Source organism: Leucopleurus acutus (genome assembly GCF_964270905.1).
Source record: "Leucopleurus acutus genome assembly, chromosome: X".
NCBI lineage: Eukaryota > Metazoa > Chordata > Mammalia > Artiodactyla > Delphinidae > Leucopleurus > Leucopleurus acutus.
This window is the reverse complement of record NC_139148.1, coordinates 43,253,422-43,278,174: the sequence shown is the minus strand read 5'-3', so window position 1 is coordinate 43,278,174 and position 24,753 is coordinate 43,253,422. Positions and strand designations below refer to the sequence as shown.

Here is a 24,753-nt window from a genome sequence, read left to right as displayed (position 1 = left end):
GCAAATTGTCAGGCAGCTCTAAAAGAGCAGGCAGTGATTAGAATCCGACAACAGACTGCTTGTGATTCTCCAGATCCCCTTCTCCCTGGGGTCACGCTTCGGTCCTTGGCCAGGCTCAAGTCTGCTTACCTTCAATCACAGCTTTCTTTTTTTCTGCCTCAAGGAAGAAATAACCTTGGCAGCCCGCATTTGCTCATTTAGGCTGAGGAGCTTTTACAGAAGGAGCCCCTGTCTGAACTGCTTTAGAAGGGCACTTGCTGCATTCTCTGCCTTTCACAGGAACAAACGCCACCTAAAGAACCACCAGTGTTCCCTGGCGGTCAGAATGTGATGTCACCGTTGGAATCACGTGACCAGACCCTTGGACCAGCCTTGGAGAAAGGAAGATTTTTAACCGAGCACAGAAGCCTTAAAGATGTAGTCTCATCTAAACAAATGTCATCAAACTTGGGGCAGTCAGGTCAGTTCAGAAAACTGGGATCCAGAAGTTTTAGTTTTCAGACCTCATTTAGCAGGAAATCTATGAAGGCAAAGTAGAAATATCGGAAAGCATTTAGAGTTACAGAGACCCTAAGTTTAAAAGAAAAAAAAAACGAGGCAGGGGAGACAGGCAAATATAGAAAGGCTTTTTAAAAAAGGGCACTGGATACCAATAACACAGATAAAATCTCACAAATGTAACAAGCTAAATAAGTGAAATGAGTGACAGATGCTGGACACAAGAGAGCACATAATATGATTCTATTCATGTAAGTTCAAAGTCAGCCAAACCTAAATTATATCATTTTAGGACACAAATGTAAGTGACTACATTCCAAAGAGAAGCAAGAAAATGACAGAAGTAAAGACAATAAAGCCAGAAGTAAAACCAGAGGAGAGAGGGGGTCGCCATCTGGATGGAGCACATGGTGAGGGTGGGGCTTCTGGAAGGCTGGCAATTTTTCTTAATCCGGGCAGGGGTTACCTGAGTATTCACATTATAATTATTCTTTAAACTGTACACACATGTTTTATGTCTTTCTCTGCACACATCATAGAGAAAATTATGAAAAACTGAACCACATATGAACTTACTATACAAAGTCAGTTCTTTAATACCACCTAGTAACTTTGAAAACTCAGAAAGCAGTCGAGAAAATGAGGCGTGTTAGTGGTAGTGCTCTACCTAGAAAGCAACATCAAGTCTGATCTCATTAATCCAACCTGAGTAAAAGTAGCTATTTCAGCCATGAAAATTAATTCACTACTACAGTTGCATTGTTTCAAAGGCTTTCCCTTCTCTTGTCTTATTCCAAAGGCTATTTTTAAGCAGGTTTTAATAAACTGTGCAGTAAGGCTAGTCCAGTAAAGAAGAATGAAATTGCCATCTCTCACTATACCTACCACTGCTGTATGATATATAGGAAAGTTGTTAAGAGAGTAAATCCTAAGAGTTCTCATCACAAGGAGAAAACTTTTTCCTTTTTTCTTTTCTTTCTTTTCCTTTTATTGTATCTATATGAGAAGATGGATGTTAGCTGAACCTACTGTGGTAATCATTTCACAATATATGTAAATCAAAGCATCCTGCTGTATGCCTTAAACTTATACAGTGATGTATGTCAATTATTTCTCAATAGAACTGGAAAAAAGAAAAGAAAAAACCTGCCATCTCCGAACTCCTTACGTGAATCTACAGAACAGCCACTGTTGAACATTAATCTAGTCAGTGTGCTCCAATAATCAGACCTGAATGTAGGGCTTTCAAATGTTGTGATTACTCTCATCAGTTCTTAAGGCCCAATGCTTCCTGAAATGTCAGTACAACAAAACCTTAGGAAATGTGAGGCGCCTCATGGAACTTGTATGCTTTTGGTCCGTCCATCACTATGATGATATCTCAGTCTCTTGATGAACTAACCTAGCACTAATGAGAAGTAAAATGAAGTGGCAATGGAAAGTATTGTGGCAAAGAACTAAACAGCTTAAAAAGTAAAACCTATGGCCCAAGTGTGACTGTCTTATACAATTACACTTTTAGAAAAGTATGTATATCTTACTTAGAGAGGATGACAGGGCCAACCTCACAAGCCTCCTTCAAAGTTATTCTTTACTCAATAGGGTTCTGCCTATAGTATCTGAAGACCACTACAGAATTAACTTACTTTAATAAGATTTACATTACCTTTTTAGATTATTTTATACTTTAAGATACTATCTTTTTGGTACTTAAAAAGTGTGTAGTTCTTCAATGTACAGTGATTGGATTGCATAACCAGTACCATGTCAATAACTTCTGATGAAAGTTCATGTGTTTTTCAAATACTCCATCAGTGCTTCTAGGGGAGGAACTCTTTTATTCCATGTAAATTTACCTCTTTTGAAAACTAGAGGGCTGATAGCCATGACACAGTCCTCATACTAAAATGAGATTTAATTACAATTCAGATTAAGAAATGAGGCACTGGATTTGTAGCAACGTGGGTGGACCTAGAGATTATCAGACTAAGTGAAGTAACTCAGAGAAAGACAAATAGCATATGATATCACTTATATGTGGAATCTAAAAAATGATACAAATGAATTTATTTACAAAATTAAAACAGACTCACAGACATAGAAAACAAACTTATGGTTACTAAAGGGGAAGGAGAGGGGGATAAATTAGGAGTTTGGGATTAGCAGATACACATTACTATATATAAAATAGATAACCAACACGGACTTACTGTGTAGCACAGGGAACTATACTCAATATTTTGTAATAACCTATAAGGGAAAAGAATCGGAAAAGGAATACACACACACACACACACACACACACACACTAAAATTACAATGAGAATTGTTGTATTCAATTTTTTGGCTGTAATTTATGCAATTGCTTTTTGTGATTTTTTAGAAAAGGAGGCACCTGTGTTACTTCATTATTGTAAAATTTTCTCAACCAAAATTTGGTGAATTTTAGTAGTCAGTCTACCTCACTTTTTGCTTATGATTCTAAATTGTTTTAAGTTGTGTTTACAGTATGTTCTTGTCCTTTAACTTGGTGAATGTAGTAAAATTCTCTCCCATCCCCCCCAAAATATATATGAATCACTTTGCTGTACACTAGAAACTAACACAACATCGTAAATCAACTATACTTCAATTTTAAAAAAAAAGAAATGAGGCACTGGTATTCAGAATTTGACATATTTCTTTTACTCTTTTCTACCCCTCTATTCCCTTCTCTGCCAAATTTGTAATCTCTAGCACATGTTTCTTTATACAGACTGCCAGGTCAACATATTATTATGGAAATAAGAGAAAGAAATGCTTACCAATTTTTAATGCATCCTATGATAAAACCACAATGATAAAGTTAATATTTGGGGACAAACAGAGTTATCTTTGTGGAACACAGATCTGATCAGATCATTTTCTGTTTCTAACACGTTAGTGGCTCGTACAACAATGTTTTTAAAACTTTCAACATGGGAAGACCACTTAATGAGCATTTAGCACAAGTGTGGACTAGGAATTGTAAGATATTCATTATAATTTTTAGAATAGGAAAAAATTATTTTATTTTTTTAAATAAGTAAATTTTTAAAAAAGAGAGCAGTGTTGTTTAAAAAAAAGATTTTGAAGTATTTTTCCAACTACTTTGGAAAAAAATATTTTTAAATGTATAATAAGGATGATGACAATGACACTACTAACTTTTTAAGGTTTTACCAATGTGAGGGATGAAACTGTTTGCACTCTTTCACAGAGGTATCTATATCTGACTTGATGACAAACAGCTTAAGCTGTGGGTCTTATTCCACATCCAATTGGTTTCTTTTCTTAGCATTTTTATTACTTAGCAGAAAGAAATATTAATGTCATAAAACTAAGTTGTCAAGAATGGCAGTAGAGATTATTCCATTCAGGACCAACTACTGAGGTACAAAGAGAGTAATAAAACACAAAAGGCGGGCTTCCCTGGTGGTGCAGTGGTTGAGAGTCCGCCTGCCGATGCAGGGTACACGGGTTTGTGCCCCGGTCCGGGAAGATCCCACATGCCACGGAGCGGCTGGACCCGTGAGCCATGGCCGCTGAGCCTGCGCTCCGCCACGGGAGAGGCCACAACAGTGAGAGGCCCGCGTACCAAAAAAAAAAAAAGGAATTAAAAGATTTAAGCTTCTGGTCTGTAAATACTCTACCAAGGGAAGAAGAGTAAAATTAAACAACGACCCTAAATATCAGACTGGGGTGCTTATTAGGCAACTCTAGATTCTTGCCTCTATACAAAAAAAAAAAAGTAAAACTTAGGTTTTTGAAGGCATAGTGTGCCCTTCAAAGTAAGTTATATTTAAAATGATTTAATGCTCTAGCAGGAAAATGATTCAGGTTAAAGTACATCTAGCTCTTAAATGATAAAAGTCACCCAAAAGCTAACCTGGATTGCTTGAGTCTGGGAAAAAATGTACAAAAAACAAGTCAGAAAAATAAGTCAACCTTGAAACAGCTTTCCCGGTAAGTTACACTTAGGTCTAAAAACTTAATTAATGGGTGTTTAAAAGCACACTGCTTGAATGAGGAGGCATATAAATGAATGTATTTAGCTCATTTTCCTTTATGGAAACCACTTTCTAATTTTTTTCTAAAAATCACATGATGCTTAAAACTGGAAAACCCCTTAAAATACAAGAAAAGAAACTCCAATTTGAGAATAATGTTTATTTCAATCCCTAACCAATATGCCATTAGACATTTCCCTGGGGAGCTGAACAGTAACTGATTAAGTGAATTAGTTAAACACTAACAAAGACACAAGGGGAAAGAGGATAGAAGGAAACCTCCTTCACCCTGAAGTACTGCTTTAGCGATAACCACAGCTGCATGAGGGCTCACTTATTGGCAGCAGCCTAAAGAAAGAAATAAGCACTCAAAGAAATGGAGCAGGGCTATTGGTACATATCACAGGACTTGAAAATAGTTCCATTTTTAGAATGTATTTCAGTTTTTACAGGGATATATTGTATTTTTGCAAGGCTAAAAGCACATGTACAAAAAAGTCAACACTCGACCCAGCACACATCAGCAGATATTCATCCTGCAATCTTTTAAACTGTACCTTCATTCAACAGCAAGTACTAAGGTTCTATTATGAGCCACTTCTCACTTCCATACCTGCACCCTTTTCCCTTCTTGTATTGGTTCATCCATTCCAGATCTCCCAATAAGCCATGAACTTGAGAATACATTACAGTTGAAGCCCCAATAATTAGTCAACATTTTTAGGACCTTTCTATATATCAACTTGTGCCTCCATTTTGCTTCCCCACTTACCGAAACCCAGTGGCTGAAAAGCAAATGCTTCCCCCCCCCCACCGGCCACACCGCCCTGCGGCTTACAGTATTGAACCCAGGCCCACAGCAATGAAAGAACAGAGTCCTGACCACTGGACCGCCAGGGGATTGCCCTGAAAAGCAAATGTCTTCCTATGTAAGCCCTGGAGAATGTCACAGGACCATGTTATGTTTTAATATACTATCTTAGTTCGGCCCCAGGACACTTATTCAGGGTGACTATTCCATTGATACACATCTGTACAGCCATACTGGTTGTTAAACAGTGAAATACCTGTGGCTGTAGATAAATAACTACTCTTTCCCAAGGACTCTCCTCCCCCACAACCATCCCCCTCCCCCCCCCCCCCAGCCTCCTGAACTTTCCCATGATGCAGCAGCTGGAACACTAGGAGGCTCCAGAACACTACCCGCAGCTATATCTGACATCCAATCTGACGGGTCAGTGCCTGTGTTGTTTTGACTGTCACCCTGCACCCATTTCATTTAAGGACTGACTGCTTGGTTCCTGCTCACAGCACGTTAAAATGTGAAGCTAAGAGGCAGGAAGGACAACAAAGAGGAAACTCTCTATCCCAGCTCTGCTGAGCTAGACAATCAGAGAGGTGGTGAGAGAGGTGGGGAACGGGACTGCAAAAACAATAATGAATCTATGATATGTACTATTAAAATGAAGTGTGAGAGCCATGAGAAGTATATAGGAAGGTGGGGGATGGGAGAAAGGGATAGGGAAAAGGCTTTCGAGATATGCGTGAATCTAGATTCTTATACCACCTTCAGACTCCTTGGTTCCCATTGGATACAGCTCTGCCCCCACTGGGTTGTAGACATTTGCTTGACAGTGTACCTTTTGTGCCTTCTATTCCCAGCATCTACTCTAATGCGGAAGTTCCCCACCCAAATCACTTTCATTACCAGTGGAGCCAGGGTGCTAATTGCCAGAGTTACCAGTGTTAGGAAAAATAGCTTGAGGAGTATGGCTTGATATCTGAAGACCCCCACTGTACAAAGTCAATGTAGAAATAGAAGTAGAGGGGATAGGTTTGACAATGTTGCTGAGAGGGTTGTCCACATAAAGAAAATAGCCCTCTGCTCCATTATTTGTTCTTCATTCCTTCCTTCTCAAATTTATACATAAAAGGGACTGACAAGAAGACTGGTAAATGTAATGGGTAGGGAAACCCTGCTCTAAAATGCACATTCCATACCAGAGTATTGAGAAAGCCTTTGGCTAGCACGATCCTGTGTGACTACTTGTGCTTATTATTTTAGAAGCAGCATTTCTCCAGTTCTTCTATATTGAGTCTGCATTGGTTTCTCTCTATTAATCTCCAAAAGGAAGTTGGGGAAAAAAGATTAGCAACTATTCTTTAGCAGGAGAAAAAACTTCAAGAGAGGAAATACCAAGCAGGAGATTCTTCTTGGATTCATGGGAACAGTGTGATGTCATGGACAAAAAACAAAACAAAACAGTTAAACACACACACACACACACACACACACATATAACCTAGGAATTGCTCTTAAGGAAACACTTGTACCTGTGCACACCAATGTATGTATGCTATTCACTGCAGCACTGGAATCAATGAAAGAGTCCAGTAATGGGGGAATAGCATAAGGATAGAAGTAGACTGATGTGTACTGAAATAGAAAAATCTCCCAAACTTACTATGTGATAAAAGCAAGTTACAAAATAATAAGTAGATTTTTTAAAAAAATTAAAGTGTGTGTCTCTGTGTTAACTTGATAGAAAAAGAATTGAAAGGGTCATAACTGAGTTATTTTGAAGGGTTATCTCTGGAGTGGGAAGTAGTGAGGGAACTTTCACATTTTATATACATGTGTATTGTTTGAATCTTTAACAGTGAGGTGTATTTATGTGTTATATAAGTGTTTCTAAAAATAAAAATAATGATAATGCAGCTAGAAGAGTAGAGACAAGACATTGCAAAGGGAAGACTTCCATTCTGAGAGGCAGACCACTGGGGTATTTAGAAACAAAGCAGGTGACAGTTTCTGCAGAACACTAGGAGGAAAGCACCAAGAGGAAGATGACTTAACTAAATTTTTACATGAAAGTCAATGGGAGGACTTCCCTGGTGACACAGTGGGGTTAAGAATCCTCCTGCCAATGCAAGGGACACAGGTTCCATCCCTGGTCTGGGAAAATCCCACATGCCGTGGAGCAACTAAGCCCGTGCGCCACAACTACTGAGCCTGTGCTCTAGAGCCTGTGAGCCACAACTACTGAGCCCACGTGCCACAACTGCTTAAGCCCACACACCTAGAGCCTGTGCTCCGCAACAAGAGAAGCCACCGCAATGAGAAGCCCGCACACTGCAACGAAGAGTAGCCCCCACTTGCCGTAACTAGAGAAAGCCCACGCACAGCAATGAAGACCCAACGCAGAAGGGAAGGGGGAAGGAAGGAAGGAAGGAAGTCTTTGTGATCAGACCCATTGTCCAGCAGTGAGAAGATACAGATTCCAACCCTAGCTCCATAACTCACTAACTGTGTCACCCTGGGCAACTGTCTTGATCTCTGTTGGTTTCAGGTTCCCCATCGTAAAAATAAGGGCATATCAGCATGTATGATTTTTACGGTCCTTTCCAACTCTCGTACTCTATAATTTTAGCAATGATTATTTGTGGGTTATTCGTACATTGTGTTGAATGACTTCTGAGAAGACATTAGCTTTGAGGAATTCCAAATGGTATTTTGATTGCAGAGTTATCACAGAATACCCTTCTGGCAAGATCAATAAATGGTACTACCAAATCCTTAGGAAAGTAAGATTCAGCTGAGAGATGAAGTAGAGCACAACCTGGGACCCAACACTTCCAGTCTGTGCCTAACTAGAACTATACCAACGTGGCCACGGTACCTCTGGAGTACCTGCTAGCCACAGACCCCGGAAACATCCAGCACACACTCCTGAAACATCACAGCAACCCTCTCATCTACCACATAATGCCATAAATTCGAACAAGGTGAGGTTCATAATAATCCACTCAGGATTTATTAGAGGCCAAACGCCCTCTAATTTTTTTCTCCCTTTGAGAGGGGACCAAAGTGGTCTCACTAATTAGAAAATAAACGGTGAGCTTCCAGATTCAGCTCTGGCAAGTAAAAAGCTCAGAAATTGTCTTGCTGTATACTTGAAACTAATACAACATTATAAATTAACTATACTTCAATTAAAAAAACAAAAAAGTTGTTGCTCCCATTCGTACAGCAAGAAAAAGCTAGACAAACTAAAAAATCAATAACTTTTCTTGGACCCACCGGAGAATTGCTGCAAGGGAAACTCTGACCCCCAAATCTGAAGAGACAGGCTTATCCAAAAAGACACAGAGAGATCTGCTTACCTGGAGTAGAAACTGCTAGAACCATAACTGGTAGGGCTACTTAAAGGCAACTTTGATGAATTGCTGAAGGCTGTGTGTGGACTTGTGTGAGAGTAAGGATCTCCTGAGCCTATACTTCGGTGGCTTTTATCTCCAGGAACCCTACCAAGTTCTCAAAATGAAGAGCTAAGAAACATGTCCTCCTAGCTCAGAGGAGGAGAAGTGAAGAGCTATCATTGTGAAATAGGCCAGACCTGTCTCTGTAACAAAGGCCTATGCTCCAGGGGAAAATACTTTGCCTGAGCCTTATCCCAGTTGGGGGAAGGGCATTCTTCCCTCTCCAGCCGTAACCCGTCTCACTTAAGGGAAAAAAAGCAAAGTCAGTAGGGGTCTGGGCTTCCTGGAAATGGGCTGGGAATGCTGAGGTCAGAGACAGGAGTAGGGGGCAGGGAGAACAAAAAGCTATAACACCGGATTACACTTTGTGAAGGTTAAAGACACAAGACACAGGTCCAACAGACAATGCAATTTAATCAGAAGATTATAAAATAACCTGCTCCCCCATACCACACAACCACACCAATGGGGCTCCCATATCTTAATAACAGTGGATTACAGCTGCAAGACACAGAATCTCTTTCAAGGAATTGTACTTAAGGAAACTCAAAATCAAGAGAGGAGACAAAAACAAGGACACTACAGGAATTTAACCCCTGGCACTAATAATTACACCAAACATTAAACAAAGCCCAACTCCTAGCCAGTTTAACATAAATCTTAACACAAGGGAATTAAAATAGAAACCAGTAACAGAAAAATAGCTGGAAAATGACTAAATACCTGGAAATTAAGCAACATACTTCCAAATAGCCCATGGGTCAAAGAAGTCTGAAGACAAATTTTAAAACATTCTGAAGTAAATGAAAATGAAAATACAACGTAACAAAATTTGTGGGATACAGCAAAAAGCAGTACTTAGAAATTTATAATATTAAATGTGTATATTAGAAAAGAAGAGCTAAAATCAAAAGATCTGAACATCACCAGAGAAGATATACAGATGGCAAATAGCAAATGAAAAGATGCTCAACATCATTTGTCATTAGGGTAATGCAAATTAACAACAAGTTCCCACTACACACCTATTAGAATGGCTAAAACCTAAAACACTGACAATACCAATTGCTCACAAGGATGTGGAATTACAGGAACTCTCATTCATTGCTGGTGGGAATACAAGATGGTACAGCCACTTTAGAAGACAGTTAGGCAATTTCTTATAAAACCAAACATAGTCTTACCATATAATCCAGAAATTGCATCTATATATTTACCCAACTGACTTGAAAACTTACGCCCACAGGAAAAACTACACACAGATGTTTGTAGCATCTTTAGTCATAATTGCCAAAAGTTGGAAGAAACCAAGATGTCCTATAGTAGGTAGGTGAATGAATAGACAAATTGTGGTATATCCAGACAATGGAATATTATTTAGGGATGAAAAGGAACGAGCTATCAATCCACACAAAGACATGGAAGAACCTTAAATGCATGCTGCTAAGTGAAGGAAGCCAATCTGAAAAGTCTATGTACTGTATGATTCCATTTATAAAGACATTCTGGAAAAGACAAATTTATAAAGATGAAAACGGATCAATGGTTGCCAGGGGCTCACAAGAAAGGATGCTGAATAGGTAAGACACAGGAGATTTTTTAGGGCAGTGAAACTATTCTGCATGATACTGTAATAGTGGATACATGTCACTATGCATTTGCCAAAATCTATAGAGTTTTACAGCACAAAGAGTGAACCTTAATGTATGCAATTAAAAAGAAAATCTCAGGATGGAATGCAGAATGTGGCGAAAGAATCCAATTATATCACAAATTTGTGAAACAGCCTCACTAAAGGAAAAAGATGCTGACCCAAGTAACTGGAAGTGAGTGGAGTTTGTAAGACTAAAGGTAAAAGAATTTTGTATAAGCACTTTACTGTAGTTGATAAAGTAGTTTCCCACGGAGGGTATGGGTTAACAATTTGAAACCATGCACATACACTGGAAATGAACAGTTAAATATTGGATGGTGGATGGTGGGAGCCACGTTTCTCACTACCTGGAGCGGAAGGTTACAGACAAGCAAGGGGAAGAGGCAAGAATGATCCATGTGGTAACGGATTACAGTTAGAGACACCAGTATGATCTCATGTTTAGCTTAATATAGATGCAGATAGTTACATACAGATAATCTATTTACAGGTATGTGTAAATACATGGGTCAGAATACACATATATTTATATTTCCTTACTGAGAGGACCTAGAAGCAACAACGCCCCAACAGAAAAAAGCACACCTCGTGCCCAGATCTTGCTTTCTAATACCAATCTCCGCTGAAAGGAACTAGGGCTCCTTGGAGAAACGGCTGATACTAGGACTGAGGCAGGAAATATATAACATGGGCCTGGAGCATACTGTAGTACCAGAAAGTAAGTAAGTGCTTAAGAAACCTGCACAGTGACAGGGATACATCAAAGGGAGACAGAGCCAATTGAAAGAGCTCCAAATGCAAAGTTAGAAAAATTTGAATAAAATAAAGTAATAATGGATTATAGCCCAAAGTATTAAACAGATGAGTCCCTACTGATATAAATAAGTGAATGAATAAATAACTGAGAATAGAGAAATCTCCGATGAAGAACAATTCCAAATAGTGTTTGTAGATACTTCACCCTCAAGGAGGTAGATAATAACTTCCTTATTCTTAAGTGTCAGCTACGCAGTGACTTCCTTAACCAAAGAACACATTATGGAAAGGATGAAAAAAGAGTAACTTCACAGTGGAGAAAACTGACAAACACTACCTCAGCCACGTGATCAAGGTGAACATCAGCAGTGATGAGTCATATTGATGGTATATACCTTTGATATGATGTGGTAAGAATGACACTTTACCTCTAGTCTTCCCCCAAGCCCCAGTCCAATTATGAGAAAAACATCAAACAAATCCCAACTTAGCAACATTCTACAAATACCTGGCCAGTAATCCTCAAAACTGTCAAAGGTCACCAAATACGAAGAAAGTCTAAGAAACCAACACAGCCAAGAGGAGCCCGAGGAGACACGACAACTAAATGTAATGCGGTGTCCTGGATGGGACATTAGGTAAAAACTCAGTAGACCTGAATAAAACATATACTTAAGACAAAAATATAAATATATACATGGGGGAGAGATTAGAGGGCATACATTCTGAAATCTGACCGGGTATTTTCCCATTAAGGAACCTAAAGGAAGCCTTTAAAGCCTATGGACCATCACCATAGGCCTCATTTTATGGGGTCAGCATATTAAAACAGGTGAGGTTTATGGCCCCACGGAGCTTTTGATAAGGGCTACTTTTTCTTTTTTTCAAGCTCAAAAAGCAGCGATAACAATTGCCATTCTCCTAGGCTAAGCGTTTAGGGAAGTTTGAATATTATGAGGGTGACGGTTCCCAAATTCCCTTTCCTTCTCCTCCTGGCACCATCCACACAAATGAGTCAGTTTGGGAGAGCCTAACTGAGATGATGAAGGGAGGATTCTCCATGAGCTGAAGCCTAAGATGTTTTCTGTTTCTCTCTGAAGGAATACTATGATCTTTCTTTACAGCGGGGCAGAACAAACAGAACTGTTTCACAGCTTCCATGGTGGATTTCATGCACCGTCATGTTTTTCATTTTAAAAGATTTTTCCCTTCCCTGGGACATCGGGAGGTTATGCTGAGGCTGGCAGGGGTGGTCTGGGCATGTTCTCACACGTGAGGGGGAAATGGCCTGCTCATACTCCACCTGGGCTTTGAAGTCATCTGTGACTCTTCTGGTTTATTCTCCATGTCTAATTGGTCCTATTGATCCCCACTCTGAAATTTCTCCAGAACTTATTCTTTCCCCCTCTCCATTTCCTGCTGTCTTAATTCAGGCCTTTGCTCTTTTGCCTAGATTGTTCAAAACTAACAGTTTAACTGGTCTTCCAGTCTCCAGCATACTCTTCCCCTGAACCTATCTTCCACACTGCCATAATTCTCTAAAACACCAATCTGATCACATCATTCCTCTGCTTTTAAATCATTTGGTGACTCCTTGGTTACAAGATGAGGTCCAAAAGCACAGACAATCTGGACCCCACCTAGATTTCTAACTAGATCACCCAGCCTATATCCTGCTCCAACTCTCACCATCCCCACCCTTGGAGTCTCAGGCCTCAGACATACAGACTCTGTTTCTTGAGCAGAGGACGCTCTCTCATGCTGCTATGTGCCTTTACCTGTGCTGCTCTTTCTGCCAGGAATGTCTCCTCATTCTACAGTTAGGGAGTAGCAGCAAGGCATGCTAGGTAGAAAGACAAGGAAGCGAGGGGGAAAAGAGAATCGAAGAACGTTACCAAAACAACACAGTTCGTATCTGGGTGTTCCATAAATGAATGAATCGCTGAATTGCTGACCAGGAGTTCCAGGCTGCGGAGGCAGGCAAGTGAGAACAGATGGACTATGAGAATAGCTCTGAATTTCTTCCTGTTACTCAAACCTCAAACCCTTTTTCTATTTGCCTCCTCCTCCCCTTCTTTCAGATCTCTGTGTTTATGTTTCTTCTAATTTACAGACTACTATAACACTACCTCAGATGCATTTAACCATGCCATGCATAATTTATTTATTCATTACTCATAAATCAATCCCTCCAGCCATCTGGAAAACAAGGACCACTTCTACTGCCTTTCAAGCTCCTTTTAACTAATCTTTTTAGTACGTGCCATTGTGCCTGGTACAAAGTGTAATATTTTATGCACAGTTTCACCACCAAATACCAAGGACTTTATGACCTTTTTTTTCTGTTGTTGTGTTCACTAGGAAATCCCATGTGAAAACATTAAATAAAATAAGAACAATTAAAAAGCAAAGCAAGAAAATTATAACACTACGGAGTATTGTAAGTGGACTGATTTTTGTGTGTGGCTCATGGAAAACAGCCTCATTATTATACGGTCAGACGTTGGAAGCCACAAGTAGTAATTCTCCTGTAAAGGCTAGTGATAAGTGGTGAAGGACTACTCACTTAAAACTATATTCCACAATCATAAGCAATGTCAAAATCTTGTCTGCCTCAGTTTTCTAGTTTATTAAATGGGAATAATGGATACTTGCCCCAATCACCTACCCAGAGCAACGTGAACACAGAAAAACTACTTTGGTCATACAGATGCCATATGAAATCATTTTTCATTAGAAGCAATGATGATAACTATGCTAAACCACTCTGGTTTAGCCAGAAGGCTTAAGTAGAGGTAGCCAGTTTAAGCTAATGGATACCCTAACTGACCACTTCACTAGAGCCAGTAATTGGTATGACTGACTCACTGTGGTTGTAAGTACTCATAAATGGACAGGATACACACATGTCCCTTTTATATTAGTAGGCAAATAGGAAAACCCACTAAATACCAAACCATGAGTACCTTTCTTTTATGAACTTTAAATTCAGGGGCTCTCTTCTACTGTCACTGCCCTGAGGTACCTTTACCAGGCAAATTTCTTGTTATCCTTTTGAACCTGTGGTTTTCTTACCTGTATATTCATCCCAAGTTGGGCACCTCCCCTCAGAGGAGCCTTCCCTGACCTTTCCAACTATTGTGGTATTCCCCAGTTATCATCTATTATCATTCAGTTTATTTCCATCCTCGAACTTATCACAATGTGTAATTAACTAGGGAATCTGTTTATTTACCCAACTAGATCTAAATTCCAGATCAGCTTGCATCTTATCTATGTTAATCCTGCCACTGTATTCCCAGTGCCTATAGCAGTACCTGGTTCATACCAGGTGCTCGAAAAGTATTTGTTGAATGAGTATGTGAAGGAGTTTTGTCCTCACAGTGACAATAAGGTTAATTCAAACTTCTTAGCATGACATTCAGGCCCCAATTTACTTATTTGGGCTTATATTCTGTCTTTTTATACCTCTGTATATTATGCCTGTTGCTATCTCTGTAAAAGCTTGCTTTCTGCCTCAAATGCTCTTCCTCCTACCAAATAATTTACCTTTCAAGGCCCTTCTCAAACACACCTTTTCTGTGAAATTTTTTCCAATCCTACACACACACACACACACACAGAGAGAGAGAGAGAGAGAGAATGCGTCCTCTGCTAAGTCCTTGTAATATAGGGTTATAATAGACATAATAATGATGATGATTATGATAGCTAACATTTTATTGAGCATTAACTCTATGCTGGGTACATAAGCACTTTATATGTTATTATCTCATTTAATCCTGAAAACAACTCTTAAGAGGTAGGTAGGTAGGTACTATCATAAGTACTTATGTGTCTGTTAGGCTAGCTAGAATCAACTTCATGAAGGCAGGGATGGTGCCTTAAAGCCTTGCTAATTCCCAGAACCTAGCAAAATATCTGTAATGTCATAGGCCCTTAATACAAATTTGCTAAATAATGAATTCTGACAGTAGTTTCTTGTCCCCTGATTTCACTTTGAGAATGGCAATCCCAATCACTTAAAGAACCAGACAATAAAGTATATAAATTTAATCTTAAAGTGATACAGTCCTTTCTAATTACATCAAGAAACTCAGAAGTCATAAAAGGGTTATATACCTAGTTATACAAAAATTTTTAAATATTTGTAGATTAAAAAAACAAAGTTAACAAAAGCAAACCAGAAATAGAAAATATACATATTCAACCTACATTAGACAAAAGGTTAATAATAATAATATAAAGGGCTCTTATAAAAAAATAAGAAAAGGGCTTCCCTGGTGGCACAGTGGTTGAGCGTCCGCCTGCCGATTCAGGGGACACGGGTTCGTGCCCCGGTCCGGGAAGATCCCACATGCCGTGGAGCGGCTGGGCCCGTGAGCCATGGCCGCTGAGCCTGCGCGTCCGGAGCCTGTGCTCTGCAATGGTAGAGGCCACAACAGTGAGAGGCCTGCATACCACAACAACAAAAAAAAAAGTGTGAGAGAAAATAAGAAAAGATAATCAGCCCATTAGAAAAATAGGAACATCATATGAACAGGAAACTTCCAGAAAAAGAATTTTTTTTGGCCAGACCGCACAGCTTGTGGGGTTTTAGTTCCCTGACCAGGGATTGAACTCAAGCCCTCGGCAGTGACAGTGCAAAGTCCTAACCACTGGACCACCAGGGAATTCCCCAGAAAAAGAAATTTAAATGGTTAATAAACATGAAAATATGCTCAAGCTCATTAATTTTAAAAAGTGAAAATTAAAACAATAATAGGGATGTATTTATTTATTTATCATATTGTAAAAATGAAAAAAGAATTATAATATTTAGCACCAGCAAGGCTGGTGAAAGGGGAAATAAGCACTCTTACACACTCATGCTACAGAAATGCTCTCATACACTTAAAAGATACACAAACACACACACACACACACACACACACACACACACACGCACATGGTTGTCCATTGTGGCATTGTTTGTAATAGCAAGAGATTGGAAGCAACTGAAATGTGCAACAATAGAAGCTTGGTTAAGTAAACTATGGTACAGCTATACCATGAAATTGTATGCAGCCAATGAAGAGAATGATGTTACTGCATAACCAAATAATAGATAAGGGGAATTCTCATTTTATAAATATATTCCAGATAATAAGAAAACAATTATAAAAAGGGGAAAGGATTTGAACAGACACTTCATCGAAGAGGATATAAGGTTGGCAGATGAGCACATGAAATGATGTTCAACATCATAAACCATTAGGGAAATGAAATTAAAACCATGATGAGATAACACTACATAGCTGTTAGAACGGTTAAAATTAAAATTACTGAAAATACTAAGAGCAGAACAAGTGGAAGAACTACCATACATGGCTAGTTCAGATGCAAAATGGTACAGCCACTCTGAAAAATGGTTTGGCAGTTACTTACAAAGTTCAGCATACATTTATCACACAATCCAGTGATCCCACTCCGGGGTATACTACTCAGCAAGAGAAAGGAATGAACAACTTAAATGAATCTCCAAGGCATTAAGCTGAGTGAATGAAGACAGTCTCAAAAGTTGAAACTATGTGACTCCATGTATATGACATTCTCAGAAAGGAAAAACTATGGGACAGAGAACAAATCAGTGGTTACCAGGGCTTGGGGGTCAGGGAGGACTGACTGCAAAGGGTAGTAAGAAGGAATGCTTTGGGGGTGTTGAACTGTTCTTATCCTGTCAGTGGTGGTGATTACAAGTATCTACGCATGTGTTAAAATTCATAGGACTGTGTGCCAGGAGATAAATAAATGTTATTGTATGTACATTGGAAATAATTTTTAAAAAGATAAATTGTCATCAGCAGTAATGATACCTTCTATTTCTCCATCTAAGGGAGGAACATCGTCTCTCATGGAGAAATCCATAGCTGTCCCTGGTATGTCCATCAAGTCCTCATCACTGGAGCTGCTCTGGAAGCTATTGAAACTCCCCTGCTGAAAGCCTCTGTTATCCATGGCTCCTGTACAGAAAAAAAAACAGGAGGCTTATTACAATGATTTCCAAGCCCCTTACCACTTATTCTTTTTTTATTGTGGTAAATACACATAACATAAAATTTACCATTTAAACCGTTTTAAACTGGCAATTCAGCAGCATTTAGCACATTTACAATGATGTGCAATCATCACTATCCATTTCCAGAAATTTTTCATTATCTCAAACAGAAACTTGCTACCCAGTAAACATAACTCCCCATCTCCCTCCCACCCCAGCCCCTTATAACCTCTATTCTCTTTCTGTGTCTGTGATTTGCTGATTCTGGATATTTCATATAAATGTAATCATATAAGATGTGGGCTTTTGTGTCTGGCTTCTTTCACTTCTCATAATTTTCTCAAGGCTCATCCATGCTGTAGCATGTATCAGTATGACATTCCTTTTTAGAACTGAATAACACCCATTGTATGGATATACCACATTTTATTTATCCATTTATCAGCGGATGGACATTTGGGTAGTTTTCACCTTTTGGGTTACCACTTATTCGTATGTCCTCTTTCGTGCTCTTATTTTGACAGTATAGACATACAAACTACTTAGCATAGTCAGTTACCCTCCGGATATAACATACCGCTACCCTTACAATGTAGTTGATATTGGTTTTTTGAGAACCATTGCAAATAAGCAAATCAAATGAGGACATGCATACAAAACTCATGGGAGTTCACAATAAAAATCTGAAATAAAAACTAGACAGCAGTATTCAGAAATGTGCTAGCCATCTGGGAGTGGAAAAATATTATTTTATGCCTCCGGCTCTCCCAGAGTTCTTAACACAATATAGATGCACAGAAATACTGGGAAAAGGAGGCAAACTGTGCTGTTCAATGTTGTTCTCTGCTCAAGAATGTAATATTAAAGATGAAACACTTTCCACATCCCAAGTGGGAATCTTCAGATCATAAAATTTTATTCAAAAAAATCTTAGTATATTGATCATTTTTAAAAAAAAAACAAACAGCATTACAGCCAACTTTATCTAGCCCTGTACCACCACCACCCCAGTTTTTGATGAAATCTTGATCAAGTTTCATAGCCAGCAAAGTTCTATTCGATTAGGCAAATAATACTATTTTTTAAAATTTCATTCATTCATTCATTCATTTTATTTTTGGCTGCATTGGGTCTTTGTTGCTGTGTGCAGGCTTTCTCTAGTTGCAGCGAGCGGGGGTGCCTCTTCGTCGTGGTGCGCGGGCTTCTCATTGTGGTGGCTTCTCTTGTTGTGGAGCACGGGCTTCAGGCGCGCGGGCTTCAGAAGTTGTGGCAAGCGGGCTCGGTAGTTGTGGCTCACGGGCTCTAGACACAGGCTCAGTAGTTGTGGTGCACAGGCTTAGCTGCTCCATGGCACGTGGGATCTTCCCAGACCAGGGCTCGAACCCGTGTCCCCTGCATTGGCAGGCGGATTCTTAACCACTGCACCACCAGGGAAGCCCTAAATAATACTCTTTTAAGAAACTTCTTACTCTGGGTTATCAGAATTATGTGCAAGAATGTGGTAAATACCAAATACGTTAAATTAAACTTTAGGGGGACTTCCCTGGTGGTCCAGTGGTTAAGACTCTGTGCTCCCAATGCAGGGAGCCCGGGTTTGATCCCTGGTCGGGGAACTAAGATCCCACATACTGCAACTGGAGAGCCCGTACGCCACAACTAGAGAAACCCGTGCACTGCAATGATGACCCTGAGCAGCCATAGTTAATTAATTAATTAATTTAAAATTAATTAATTAAATGTTAGGCCTAAAAAATTGGAATCACAGCAGTTAAATTAAATATTTTGAACATTGAGCATAAAGGAGAAAGAAGCAACATTTACCAGGACTTCAATTAATTTTCAGGCCCTGGGCCATGCGCTTAAAGTGAACTCTTTCACTTAATTTTTCCAGCGTTCCTAAGCTGTGGCATTAGCACTCCTAGTGCAGATGAGGAAACCAAAGCTCAGAGAGACTAAGTAACTTGCCCAGTTAGTGTTTTTAAAAGACGGTAAGCTCCAAATCATGTGTTCAATTTCACAACATCTCACTTACGATAAAGAGGTCAGCCTGAAGGAGGAGGTCAGCATGAGTGACATTTATGAACCACCTATTATGTATGAAGCATTGTGGGATAGTGGGACAGATACAGAAATGATGCTGGGTAGGCCAGATGAGATGAAGATTGAGAGGCAAAGACTTGGGAGTTATCAACATCAAGGTGATGACTGAAATCAAGAGGACAGATATTCTAAGGGAAATCTGCCATTTACTTATGGATAAGGATGAATATAAATAAAAGAAACACATTCTCAACAACATCCTTTAGTATACACCAATAGCTTGAACGCTGTGCAGACATGAATCTAAACAACAGGTTCTCCAGGAACATTACCATGCTTCCATGGTGACATATGGTCAGGTGGAGACGGTAGGGTCATTTACCCAGAGGTACTAATAATTTAGAAAATTATCTATCATAAAACCATTCCCTCAGCTACAAAACCTCTAACCTTCCTATGTGGATCAAATGTTTCCTAGGATACTAAGAATCCATGCCTTGCATCTTCAGCCCAGCTCCCTCGCTGCCAGCCAATCCTTCATCCTCGCTAGACTCTTCCTCCTGCTCTATCCTGCTTCCTTCATGCCCCTTCTCTGAGCACACCTGCAAAAATGCACTTACACGAATTCCTCTGAATTATGATTCTAAGCAAGAAGGTGGCAAAAGCGGACTCTGCCGCTGCTTCCAAGTCTAACCTGACTACCACGGATCCTTAGCAGGTTTTTCCTATTACCAACGACACACAGGAAATTCTGAATCTCTCAGTCTTCCCTCCTGTCATCCAGGAAGAAGTGTCTTTAATCTTTATTTAAGAAAAAAATTAGTCTCTCTATTTTGTTCTTGATCTGACTGAGATAACAGATCCTTACCTGCCTTACTCTGAGTTACTTTATCTTATCCTTTAAGGAAACCTACTATCTCTAGCCCTCATCTCTATCTCAAGCTCCAGTCCTTAATTCCCAAGAATTCCATTTGACACTTCCGTTGCTGCTTCAAACTCAACAGGATGAAAATGAAAAACAAGCAGAAATAACATTAGCCTAAACACAAATAACAAAATCCAAACAAAGCATGTTTCCTGCCCTCACCCCTCACATCAACTTTCCCTTTTAAATGTAGGTGGCATCAGAGTCAATAGTTGTACTTAATATTTGTCTAACTCTGGGATTTACTACGTTCAACGAACCTATAAAAGCAATCTCAAAAGTAGGTATTCCAGGTTTCTAGAAATCTTAACGGAAAACGAGCACCATTTTAGCTGATGAGAAGAACTTGAGAGATTTTCTTTCTGTTTAAATTCATCCAACGCCTGTGAATTCCAGTGACTAGCACTGAAAGTAGGCAAGAAAATTTGCAAAATGATGCAGAATCCTTTCCGTCTCTCTTCACTGGTTACGTGCTTCATTCAGGAAATGATTTAAAATACACAGTTTCAGCAACTCTACATTAGCCACACAAATCATAGGAAGAAAAAGTATGGGGAGTCCAAAAATAATTTATATTTGGCTTTGGAATATGTCCTGTAGTCATATTTTCAGAAGGTGTACCTATTGTTCTGGGAATTCATTAAAACAAAATAATGACGCTACAAGATGAAGACTCAACAAAGGAGAAGCTGGAAAACTCTTCCGTTTCCCCATTAGGACCTTACAAACTCCTTCCTGTAACCCACTGACACAGAACAACCCAGCTAAATTGAGCTGCCTCATTTCAAACATTTCATGGAACAGTTATCTGGTTCAGTGTTTGGGTTATAAAGTGCTTCCTTAATAAGTACATAGAAATAAAGGGTCAACAAAAGAAAATTAGAAGCAGCAAGCAGATCAAGCAAAACAGATGCAACAAACTGGAGTTCAACAAAGAAAAAGAACATAATCAGTAAAACTCAAAGTGATATTTTGCCCGTGGATAATCCATTCTGGTAGTAGTTGGTTTTATTTTGCAGATATAAAAAGGTTCCAGACAAAAAGTTAAAGCAGCAGAATAATGAGGAAATAATTTAAAGTTCCTCCAAGTTGAGATTTGATCCTGCATTTAGTTGAACTCCAAGCCTATTGCTCTTTCCATAACACTCTGGGGCTTCCCTATGACATGTCAGTCCAGAGAATGGCACATCTGGAATAAATCAAACCTCTAGATGGTCACAAGCCTGAGGTCAGCCGGAATTTAGGGTAGACCAGGAACAAAGTAACAGGATTTATTATCCCAACTAGTGGATTACTATAGGGCTCGTCATACAATGAAGGGTTATGGGGGGAGGGCAAACAGGGAAAAATGTTTGGTTGATATCTGCATTACATAGCTGACACTTTCAGTGCCTTTTGTCACCTTCTTGCTTAAAATCATAAGCTGGTTCCCCATTGCCTTTTGGGTCAAGTTTACATTTCTTTGTATGGTATTCAGAGCCCTATCAAATCTAGATCCCATCTACCCAGACAGACTTATCTCCTGCCATAGATTTGTTATACTCCACATAGGCCATGTACTTTAACACCTCCATACCTTTGCTCAGGCCATATATTCTATCTGAAATCCCACCCAGCCCCCATCCTCTTTTTAGCCTGGTGAAATCCCCTTCAATCCATCTCGGGCCAGCTCATACAAGCTTTTCCTCAACACCCCCTTTGTTCAGACATCTATGCTGATTGCATAATCTCTTCCACTTGAGTCTTGTGACTACACCGTATCCTTCTCATTTTTGTGGTCTTAACAACTCTAGTGTTGTTCCAGAGAAGGTATTCAATAAATGCTTATTGAGGAGGATTCTAGTTGGGGAGGAATGGTTAATAGCCAGTCAACATATTTACATAGCCAATACTCAATAAATCTATGCCTTGCACTATGAGGGTAGAGGATTAAGGATACAAAAAACATCTGTTACCCTGTCACTGCTCTCAAGAATTTATTATCTAGTTGGGGAGGAAACTTCCACATAATGTAATTATACAACAGCTAAGTGTTAAACTGTTAGAATAAAAGTGAAACTGGCATTTAGAAAATGGAAGGGAGATTGTAAGCTAGAGAAGCCTTCATGGAGGAAAGAAGGTATTCGAGGACCAGGAAACAAAATGGCCAAAGGCTTGAGATGAGAATGAGGCTGGCATCTGTGCTTGACTAGAGGACAGGGTAGCTGTATGTGAGCAAATGGTTGGGAAGCCAATGGAGTCACTGTAGTTTTTGAGGAGCAACATGATAAAAACATAACTTTAGGAGGTAAGTGTGGCAGCAGTGGACTGGAAGAGAGAGGATGAAAAGGCTAGGAAGGCAGTTCACCACTTCCAGTTTCAACGTAGGTCATTTAGGATGGAGGAAGAAGAGGGAAAAGGGGAGGAGGAGTGCATATTCCCAACAGCTGTACTGAAAAAGCCAGGTGGGGATGGGGTGGGATGGTGCTAATTTGTGGTATGGCATACTAGCATCTTGTTTAACTAGTGACAGCAACACATTTTGGTACAAACAAATTAATACCTCCATCTCAACTAGCCCATTTGGCAAAAGCAAATGTATAAACCAATGGGCAGGCTGATACACACAACCCTTCAAATAAAAATATAAAGTATGTCACATATTCCAATGCTAACAAACACAAAGAAGCAATAAACTTTTCTATTTCTTATTTTGGTTCAAGAACGATAACTGTTGACCTGCACATGGCATTCCGGGTACGTAATATGCCAGATACCACAAATGTGGAAAAGGGAGGATGCAAAAGGAAAAAAGGGTAAGAGAGGCATTATACAACCTACCAAGATACAAGTATTGTCTTACCATTTAAAAGAAAGAACATTAAGTCAATCCTAAGTATAACATTGAAGGTGACAAGAACTGGCACATACATAAAATCACCCTTTTTCTACCCACTATACTTTGAGCTACTTGAGGACAGGGTGCCTTAAATCTGTATTCCTAAGTGCCTGACACAAAGAGAGCTCAGTAAATAATCTAGATTATACTCCGATTCCAGTTTTAGTTACTTTATTTTGAGAGGCAGAAATGAAATGCAAATCTTGGACAGTAGTCTCTGAGGTGCCTTATTTCAGAGGTTTGGGCCAATCCTAACCCAAGTCACCTTCTCTACCTGTCAAAATTTCAAGTAAAAAGTTCCAGGAGGAAATAACAGTGCTTCTTCTCACAGTGTGGTCTTCATCTGGGAGTCATCCTCACAGACAAGTAGGGGTTATGAGAAAAAACAGAACTCAGAGCAGGCAGTACGAGAACAGCAGTTCTCAAATTTTTTGGTCTCAGGATCCCTTTAGTCCTCAAAATTATTGAGGGACCTAAAGAGCTTGTATTTATAGGGGTTCTATCTATAGATATTTACTGAATTAGAAATCAAACCCCAGAAATGTTCAAAATAAATATTTATTAATGTATTTAAATATAATAATACTCATCCCATTATATGTTTACATTAACTTTTGGAAAAAAAATCTATATTTTCCAAAAAAAATTAGTGACAGGCATTTTGCAAATCTTTTTATTTTTTAATTTTTTAGATTTTTAAATTTTTTATTCTTACTTTTATTTATTTATTGGCCTCACCACGCTGCTTGCAAGATCTTAGTTACCTGACCAGGGTTCGAACCCGGGCCCCCTGCAGTGGAAGCTCAGAGTCCTAACCACTGGACCACCAGAGAATTCCCACAAATCTTTTTAATGTCTGCCTTAAGAGGACACATACTCCATTAGCCATCAGAGCAATGACATCAGCACCTGTCATACAGCCTCTAGAAAACTCCACTGCATATTCATGAGAAAATGAGAATGAAAAAGGCAAAGAAAGTCTTAATATTAATATGAAAATAGTTTTGATTTTGCAGACCCCATGACAGGGTCTCAGGAAGCACAGACCACTCTTTGAGAATTGTTAAAGGAGAGAAAGAACACAGAATGGAGAAACCATACTTGGGCAACACTCATAACTGGTAAGAAGGAGGAAGAGGACAAACCAGTCAGATGAGACCGTGTTGACAGATGAAGGAAGTGGAAGTGAAGCAAACTAATATTTCCTATAAATATTTTTCCAAAGGAGAAATAGCCTTGATATATAAAGAGATTGTTCAAATCATTAAAACTGAATCCCAACAGATGAAAGGGCAAAAGATATTGGTAAGTAGATAATTTATTAAAGAAAACGGGGAAAGGGGTTTTAAAAATTCAGAGAAATTAAAATTGAAACAATAATATGCTATTGTCCCTTAGCATTTCTTTGGTTTTATCTCAGAAATTCTTTCTTTCTTTCTTTCTTTCTTTTTTTTTGGCTGTGCCACATAGATTGTGGGATCTTAGTTCCCCAACCAGGGATCGAACCCAGGCCCCTGCAGTGAAAGTGCCAAGTCCTAACCACTAGACCACCAGGGAATTCCCTCAGAGATTCTTCAAATATGGTAACACTCTGATAGAAAGGCTTTCAAGAGTGACAAATAAGATGGCTAGAGAAGCACCCTGAAGTTCAAGGACAAGAGCCTGCCAGGCCTGACA

The 24,753-nt window shown here is 39.3% G+C and overlaps 1 protein-coding gene across 1 annotated transcript in view; it reads right to left on the bottom strand.

The window, feature by feature from the left end:
* The window catches only part of CLCN5 (chloride voltage-gated channel 5), a 151,175-nt gene that overhangs the window by 22,739 nt on the left and 103,683 nt on the right, over nucleotides 1-24,753 (bottom strand). The window contains exon 2 of the mRNA XM_082864973.1: nucleotides 17,052-17,198. Within this exon, the coding sequence (XP_082721099.1) occupies nucleotides 17,052-17,198 (147 nt within the window). The remainder of the gene's footprint in view (nucleotides 1-17,051; nucleotides 17,199-24,753) is intronic.